The following is a 9,489-nucleotide window of genomic DNA, read 5'->3' as shown; positions in this document are numbered from 1 at the left end:
GAATTTCTAATCCCTAGTTATTAGGTAATTTATAATTACAAATTATATCGGGTTTGTTGTGCTATTTTTTGTGTGATCACATGATTTGAAAATGGCAGACGACACTAAAATGCTTTACTCGCTCTTACTTTGTATTTGGTATTTACCCGTCGCATTGTCTTTTTTATTTGAAAACAACCCATTTGTTGAAGAATTCACTGCACCAGTTATTTCTAAAATTCAGTTTGATGGCACAAAAAACTATGCTTTTGCAGCCACACAAGGATCTAATGTTGCTAAGAGGGACGAAGTTGGTGTTGGAAACCTCCTTTATAATCGAAAAAAGAACCGAGTTCTAAAGGACGGTGAAGTACCATCACTAAAACCGGGAGATAAGGCATCTCCTTTTAGATTATGGACACTGTCTGGAATATTTGAATATCCCAATAACCAGTTGAATAACAAGTCTGTGATAATTCATTACTTTGACCCTGTAAATTCTGCTTTCTTGGAATGTTTATGGAATTCGGACGAGGCGCTCATTCCCATAATAAAAAGCGACCCATATACACAACATCTTTTTATTCCGATGACAGATAATGTGCAAGCCTTATATGGAGCAAAATGGATGTTTAACAGGATCAATGTGTTGGCAAAAAGAGTCTTAAGGTACTGGATAAAACAATAAAAGTCCCCTTAAAGTCAGCACTGTTGTAAACAGACAATCAATTACAATATATATTATCTATAAGATGTTTAAAAATCTCAATTATTGTTAAATTTTAATCCTATATATAATAAAACTTCTCTAATTTGCTCCTTTAAAATTGGTTCTATATAAATTATCGATAAATAATAGTAATAGTTCAAGTAAAGAAGGATGATTATTCATTGATTTACTCCTTGGGTTTTTTCAATTGCAATTTTAAAAGTTCTTTTATATGTACCGTATTTACTTTGACTTATTCATTGGGGTTTTTTGTGTGTGTTTTTAGGTCAGAGACTGAGGTAAATGCCAAGATGGATCAGTTTCATTTTTCAGTGCTATCCTTGAGTAAACTTGGAAATTGGTTACCCACTTTACTAAGAGAATGGGAATGTGTTGATCATAACTGTGGATACGACCAAGTTTTATTCCAAGCAGGCAGTAATTTGATTCTTTGCGTTCTTATTAACAGTTTTTATGAGATGTTTTATGGATTTTCTTATTAAGTATGTGTGGGCATTTGGCTAAGATATACCGGTATTTTAGTATTCCGTTTTCAGGTTTCATTAAGTTGAAAGTATGGCTTTAATTTGTTTTTCTATCATTACCGAGACTTCATTTGATATTAAAAAAAAATCAATATTACAGATACAGAATACCCTATTGTGCTGAAAAGACTAGATGCTCACTATGACTGGCTGCGTAGTCCTGTGTCTACATTTGGAAACAAGACATTGCCAGTGGTGTTGACAAATTCAGATGGATGCCAACCCAGTTCCACTGTAAATGGCTCAGTTGCTTTGGTAAACAGTGGAGGCTGTTCTTATTTCAAAAAGGTAACGGAATAAGAATTCAATTCTTTTACATAATGCACCCTATCTCACATGACATTGAGTGTAATTTTAATCATTCTGTTACCTAACATTGTACATTTTAATAAAGGTACAAACAATGCATGCATCAGGAGCATCAGCAGTATTGATCATGCAGAATCAAACTGAGACACCCCAAGACATGAATTGCCAGGATAATGAATGCACAGTTCCTCTGTCCATTCCTGCTTGTATGATAGAAAACTTTAATTTTGATGCCAAGTAAGATATGATAATAACTTGTATTCTTTCATCTACCTAGCTGAATATCATTTACAAACTTCTTTGGAATTATGATTTAATTTGATATGATAGCTCTGAAAACTTTGAAAGTAATTGGGTTTTTTATTATATCAATGTGGTCAAAGAATTGGATATTGTTTGTACCAGGTACCGGTATTTTAGGTTCACTCTTTATTTCTGTAGGTTTAGCCTTATCTTATGTTTGATCTTTACAAGTCAGAGACATTATTTTTTGTTTATTAATAAGGTCAGCAGTCAGGGAGTCAAGGTCATTAAATTACCGGTAAGGTAATTTAATGGGACTTTCAATGTTATTAACAAATGCATCTTGCTTTATTTTTAGATCACATCTCAATGTCACATTCCAGAACACACCATCCCCTAGCTTCTTTGCAGCAATAGACCCACAAGGTGCACTACAAGAGGTTGGCTGGTTTCTTTATCCATCAATGAGTTTTATCAACTGGCAAACTCAGTGGTAAGATTCAATTTACCTCTTGGACTGTGAAAGGATGCAAGATTCTCTCTCTCTCTCTCTCTCTCTCTCTCTCTCTCTCTCTCTCTCTCTCTCTCTCTCTCTCTCCTTTCATGCATTACTAAATGTATATTTACAAGTGAAGAAATTTTGGTAAGGTTGATGCATGCCTGTTAAACTTTTGAGCTGCTATGTTATACCACAGATTAAACTGTAGTCTTTAATGAGTTGTTACAGTTTTGATATATGTCTCAGATTATGAATACATGTGCATGCATGGATGCACCATAATTATATTTAGGTACAGTGTAGTTTTAAAAAAAAATTATTATCTTTGTTAGAATCAACCACTCTTAAATGGATCGGTTTTCACTGTTGATTATTTACATGCACAGATATAATGCTGCAATTCTTTTTTATCTCTGAAGGTTTCAGTACAAAAGGAATTTGACTCAGCAGCTACAGAAACCAGCTCATATAGTCTCTGTGTTTCAAGAACAAGTAATGCAGGGCCAGACAGGAGTTGTTGTCAACATTTCCACTGCAGAATTAAAAGGTAAAGTACACACAATCCCTACAGTCATGTCACAAAATTAGGAAATCATATGCTTTTCTTTTTTGTTTAAATTTCAATTGAAATTGATTTAAAAATTCAATTAAACAATTGTAAACGCATGATTTATATAGATTTTACTAATATTTTATCACAGCCAAGATCAAATAATAACTTGATTGTTTTGAATAACATGTGCAGCACTACCATTTCTAGAATACATGTGCCAGTAGGAACAATGGGATTTTTTGTTGAAATACAAGTAATGCTCTCGTTTCCATAGAAAAGATTATTCTCAACAATCCACCAATGAAAAAGCAAAAATCTTTAATTTATGAAAATATAAAAAACAAAGATCATATTGTGAAAACATGTAGTTGTTTATAAGTGCATGTGTAAGCATGTGGTTTTCTAGTGCGAATGGCCGATTGCATTAGGGCATGAATTATTCATGAGAACAAGAAAAATTTAGCAAGTTGGCTTACAGTCAGTAACTTTGTGTGAGACTGCATGGCCATTAATTGGTATCCGCTGATTGGTAAAGGTGTTGGAATAGCTTTATGGAAAATAATTCCTTTATTTCCTGTCTCCCCAGGCTTCCAACATTTAGAGCTGGACATGTCACTGTCCTGTCCTGGAGAAAGGGACACAACTTGTGGCCACTGGGATCATGGGATCAGCCTGTTTGTTTGCTGTAATCCCAACTCTACCCTCTGTGGAATGGAGATAGGAAGATGGATTAGTCCATTTAGAAGGTAGTAGCATATTTCTATTTATGATAGATACTGGTGTATATAGTATGATTAGGTCTAACAAGCAAAAGGAGAAATTCTGTTCTATGAGAATAGAAGAGTTGGTTTTCATTTACCTAGAATATATGCCTTATTGAGTACACATTATCTGGCTTAGGAAATGTCCTCAAATGAGTTGAATATATATATAAAAGCTATCAATTTTATGAGCATAAACAGCAAGGGCATTTTAAAAAAAATCACATAAACATTTCAAGTTGAAATATGCAGTTAACAAAGTGCAAACAACATACGACATGATTTCCTCTCTCAATGCTTGGTTTTCTCTTCAGGAGGGTAGGCCGTTGGATTACTGACATTTCTCCTCTGTTGCCCATGATTCAGAACAACCAATCAGATACCTGTACATTTACAATGAAGACAGCACCCTGGGCAATGCCATGGATACCATCTTTAAACCTTAGACTTTACAAAACAAGTGGTAATTTGTAGATGCTGTCATTAAGACAGCAATGATTGAACTGATGTTTGCTTCTAAATGGACTGAAAATTTGATTGATGCAACATCTTGTATAATTTTCATGAAAAAACAATTTCCCAAGTTTATCCATTAGATGGATTTAGAATTGTGAGATTATCATTATGGGTATTCATCATGTGAAGTATTTTTTAAACGGATGGAAACATGGCAAAAACTTCATATTTTAACCTAATTTGACCACAGGACTTATTGTCTGTTATTGATATGATAAATAACTTTTAAAAAGATTATAAAGATACTAGCTTCTTTAAATTATTGGTGAACTACCTTGCACCAACATAGATATGGGGAGAGGGTAATAATGCCTCATTCTTTAGAGGCAGAGTAAGAAATAATTCTAGATGCAATTTTTCATTTTTGTTAGATGTTTAATAATATAAGTCATTTCACAGAGAGTGTAGCTCCATCAGAAACTTTTGTGTTATACCAGCCTGGTGCAACATTTGACAAACATTATAACTCACATTTCAAGCCATTCAATTTCATTCCTCCTGCTGATGTTAAAAAGGTAAGACTACCACGTAAATGTTATTCTGCCAGAGGTCCTTTTATATGCACAATAACTGAAAGATTATTAATTTTCTAAAGTAGAATTTACGTCTGCGTAGTGAATTTAAACTCTTTATACATGTATCTCTACTACATCTTAGACATGTCGTTACAATTTTGAATTAATTTATTTCATGTTATAGTACACATCTTGGAATCTCCATCATCTACAATATTCATTTATAGGTTGTGATTTTTGCTGTGATAACTGGCCATGGAAGTGATGAGAACGGCTGTGGAGAATTCTGTGTAACTTCGCATCACTTCTCTGTCAATGGACACATCAACAATATCACATTCAGTGAAGCAGGTACATCGTACTTGTACTTGGCTTTGTTCAACGACCCTTAATAAAAACAACATACAATATACATGTACAATGTAGTACATTGTGTATCAATGAATGTACATGTACTGTACAATATTTCTTTCAATTTATTCAGAAAATAATGCTCATTTATAAAATCAAGAATACACTGCACATTTATTATTGATAACAATTTATGATATTAATTGGAATAAAAATGTTTTTGTTTGTGCTTCTCATCATCTTTGCAAGCCAGGGGAATAAGCTCTAGTGTCTGTGGGTAGTTCAGTGAACCAAAAACCCTCAGCTTTTTCAAGATGTTTAATAAATAGAATTTTTCATTCTTGTTGTTAACAAGCAAACTACATATTACTCAGACATGTTTTCCTCTGTTGATACAGGAACTCCTTTGGGGTGTGCTAACCAGGTCTTAACTGGTGTAGAGCCAAATGAACATGGAACCTGGCTGTATGGCAGGAATGGTTGGTGCGACGGTAGAAATGTGTTTCCCTGGGTGATTGACATAACGCAGCAAGTTTCCCTGAACAAGCATAATCAGATTACGTACTTTGGATGGTTTAATGGGATGGATCCAAATCCGAAGCAAAATCCAGGAATGATTTCCATATACTCATACCTTGTATACTACAGAACATAGCTTCTTTTGAAACATTGCAAATTTATGAATTTTTGCTACATTTTTCTAGGAGTACTGTCATTTGTAAATAATTATGTTAATAATTAAGAATTAAGTAAGAGGAAAAGTTTAAGTTAAGACTATTTTTTTTACCCAAACATGATTTGACCAAGTTAATTTTGCATATTTATACCGAACTCTTTTCCAAAGACTTGCCTTCATTAAGATGTAAATTTACTTGCCCTCTGGTTGGGGAATTGTGTCATAGTGACACATATTATGTACATGCATTTGTAATATGCATTTATACATTCCTAGCATCTATTGATATTGGTTTGTAAAGAGCTTTCAATACTGAATGATATATTTTATTAAGACATTTTCCTTCTTTCCTTGTTACGGGTTCTGAGGTTACCAGTATTTGTCATAAATAACTGTTAATTTGATACATATACATTCATCATTGATTCATTAATCCTTAATCATTGTATTGATAATGTTGCCTGCCTGTTTTATTTTTTTTTCTAAAATAAACCATAACTGTGTAAATGTGTTAAAATCTTAATCAATGTTATATAATTTAATTCTGGTTGTAACACGCTTTCTGATTGGCTCAAAAATTATTTTATATCGTATAAAGAATGTTGCCTACGTCATAGTAAGACTAACGTCAAAAACGTATCAATATGTCTGATGTTACGTTTGAATTGTACAATTTTAAGTCATTTTAAAGGTCAAATGACTGTTTTTATCTACAATGCAGAGTAAAAAAATTAAATTATAAGCAATGAATTCAATATTTATTAGTTTTTAGCTCACCGAGACGAAGTCAAGGGGAGCTTATGCTATACCCCCCGGTGTCGGCGTCTGGACCTGTTTAAAGTTTTTGTTGCAGGTCCTGTATCTAAGCTATTATTTGTCCTATCTTCACCAAACTTGCATGGATGATGCATCAGGACCTACTTATGGACTTGAAAGACTTGGATGCTAAATCTAAGTCCTAAATTTCAGATGTTGAAGGAGGGTAAGATTTTTTAGAGCAGGTTAAAGTTTTTGTTGCGGTGCCATTTGATAGCAATATCTAAGTTACTCCTGGTCCTAACTTCACCAAACTTGCATGGATGGTGTGTCTTATGATACTGATGCACCAGACAGGCTTGAATGCTGAATCTGAGCTATAGGTTTCGGATGCTGGAGGTGGTTAAGGTTTTAAGAGCTTGTTAAAGTTTTTGTTGCAGGTGCCCTCTGATGATAATATCTTAGTTACTAATGGTCCTTACTTCACCAAACTTGTATGGTTGGTGCGTCTTATGATACTGATGCACATGACTGGCTTGAATGCTGAATCTGAGCCATAGGTTTCGGATCCTTAAGGTTAAGATTAAGTTTTTTTAACAGGTCATATGTTACATAGATAATAGTACTATTTCAAACTTATATAGTTTATTAACTGTAATATGAATGAATTGCAGAGGAAGCTTCAGATGCAGAGCTTGATCTCCATTATCAAGGATGCTAAAAGATATATCTTAGTTATTACAGGTCCTAACTTCACCAAACTTGAATGGATGGCGTGTCTTATAATACAGATGCACATGATAGGCATGGATGCTGAATCTGAGCCATAGGTTGCAGATGCTGGAGGAGGTTAAGGTTTTAATTGCTGGTGCCCTCTGATGATAATATCTTAGTTATTACTGGTCCTAACTTCACCAAACTTGCATGGGTGATGCGTCTTATGATACTGATGCACCTGACAGGCTTGAATGCTGAATCTGAGCCATAGGTTACGGATGCTGGATGAGGTTTACTTTTTTGGAATAGGTCACATGTTTAATAGATGATAGCTTGCATAGTTGATTTAACTATATTATAAATGAAACGCAGAGGTTGCTTTAGATGCAGAGCCTGATCTCCATTATCAAGGATACTAAAGAGATTGGGTTATGATATGGTATTGTATCATGATATTGTTCTGTATAGTATTGTTTATAATGATACAATATTATATAATATTATATTGCATCTATAATATTGTATCATACGATATTGTATAATATGATATTGGTTTCTGTAATATACAATTATATCACATGAAATTGTATTATATGATATTGTAATATTAAATATTGATTTCCCTTGGACCGAAATGTCACATTTTCATTGGTTTAACCAAAGCACGTGATTGCCTCATATATCTCTATATTTGTTCTGTGAGAAATAATATTAGGCAATATGGCCATCATTGGTCGACGCTTCGCTTACTCATTTTTACTCATTATACATTTCATAGTATTTTATACATAAACTGCATGCCGTAAATTCTTAAAGTATTTGAAGCAGTTGCCCTTTGAAATTCTTTAAAATTAGAGTAGTTGCCCTTAGAATATTGACGTCACATTATTTTGTCTGGAGCAGAACAAAATGGCAGCGTCAATATTTGCTCAAATCTCTGCAGAGGAAAGGAAGAAAACATTTAAAATTGAATAGCAACAAAACATTGTTAGTAAACATGGGTGAAGCAAAGTGAACATGGCATTATGAATAGCAATTGCTCTGTTGGCATATTCCATGATGCGCGCTAGCGCATCATGGAAAATATGCCAGCAGAGCAGTTGCAATTCATAATGCCATGTTCACTAAATAATTGTTGTTTATTACTTATATTTGCATTTACCACTCGCAAATACCCTGTATTAGCCTAGACCTTGACATTTAGCTATTACATCAAAAGTAAACATTCAGACTGTAATGTATCTTTTTAATTCACATAGATTTGTTTACAGAATCAATGATATATGTTATAACAGTAATTCCTTTAAAATGTTATCAAAAACATGTTTTAATATTACATGTAAATACGTCAATTTTACTGGAGTTGGAGAAAAACACATGATGTATCGTATAGTGGTTTAAATCTATAACGTCATGGAAAAGTATATATAATGTTACACCTTTATGACGTCATAGTATACTGACAGAGCAATTGCGATTATAGAGAAATAATTGCAGCTCCTCCGTATGGGCTTACAGTGGGAAAGAACAATGGAAATGCAAATATTATCGTATAAAACAAATAAATATTGAATTCATACCTTAAATAATGAATGCAATATTTCATTAAAAGAAATGTGTTACCACAAAAATTAATGTAATTGATTTTTTATTCAAAGCTAATCTTTTAACAGTTTGACAGTGGTGGTCATTCATCTTCTTTTCATCTAAAATGAGAATAACTGATAAATTTATCCATTGATATGCTTGGGAAGAACAACAAATATTCTGTTTGTAATACATGTATTGTGGACTTAAAGGGATTGCAACAATGTCCAAGATTGAAACATCAGTGACTGTAAGCTAATACTGATTGAGGAATACATTGCCAAGTGGGCATAGTCTTCAGTTGATAGTCACAAGGGGTTGTGGTTTTGAATACCACTGTGTGTATATCATCACTGACTATAGATAAATCGGAGACTGAATAGTATCCAATGATCGGAAGGGAGAGAGGAGGAGAGTCCCAGACTCTCACAAAGCTTACTAGCTACTGGAACTGGACATATACCCCTGGTAGGCACAATCAATTTATACAATTGAACTCTAACAAAGTGATTGCATCTGAGAAAAAACAAGGATGTGATTTACTACATTTTAATATACATATATTTATCACTACCTTTTATCGAAAAAGACAAGAAATATGGTGTTATCACAGATGAAAATTTTACAAGGTTCCCATGAATATTGAATACATATGCATATCAGACAACCACAAGCATTTTGAACAACAACCAAAGCAAATTCATAAAAGGTACTGACCTGAAGAAAGAATGTTGTACAACACTTTCATTTCTTACTAAAATTTGAGGTCAGCA

General features: G+C 33.5%; 1 protein-coding gene across 1 annotated transcript; it reads left to right on the top strand.

Moving 5' to 3' along the window:
- Positions 1–68: 68 nt before the first annotated feature.
- On the top strand, positions 69–6,417 carry LOC128181642 (uncharacterized). The gene is made up of 11 exons (XM_052850117.1): positions 69–648; positions 975–1,126; positions 1,334–1,521; positions 1,628–1,779; positions 2,144–2,278; positions 2,704–2,831; positions 3,424–3,583; positions 3,913–4,061; positions 4,514–4,629; positions 4,857–4,980; positions 5,379–6,417. The coding sequence occupies exons 1-11, from the start codon at positions 92–94 to the stop codon at positions 5,633–5,635; spliced, it is 2,118 nt and encodes a 705-aa protein (XP_052706077.1). The 5' UTR covers positions 69–91; the 3' UTR covers positions 5,636–6,417.
- The last annotated feature ends 3,072 nt before the right edge of the window (positions 6,418–9,489 follow it).

The sequence above is a fragment of the Crassostrea angulata genome, chromosome 1 (genome assembly GCF_025612915.1).
Source record: "Crassostrea angulata isolate pt1a10 chromosome 1, ASM2561291v2, whole genome shotgun sequence".
Classification (NCBI taxonomy): domain Eukaryota; kingdom Metazoa; phylum Mollusca; class Bivalvia; order Ostreida; family Ostreidae; genus Magallana; species Magallana angulata.
Note: the sequence above shows the minus strand (reverse complement) of the source record. Positions and strands in the feature narration are given on the sequence as shown.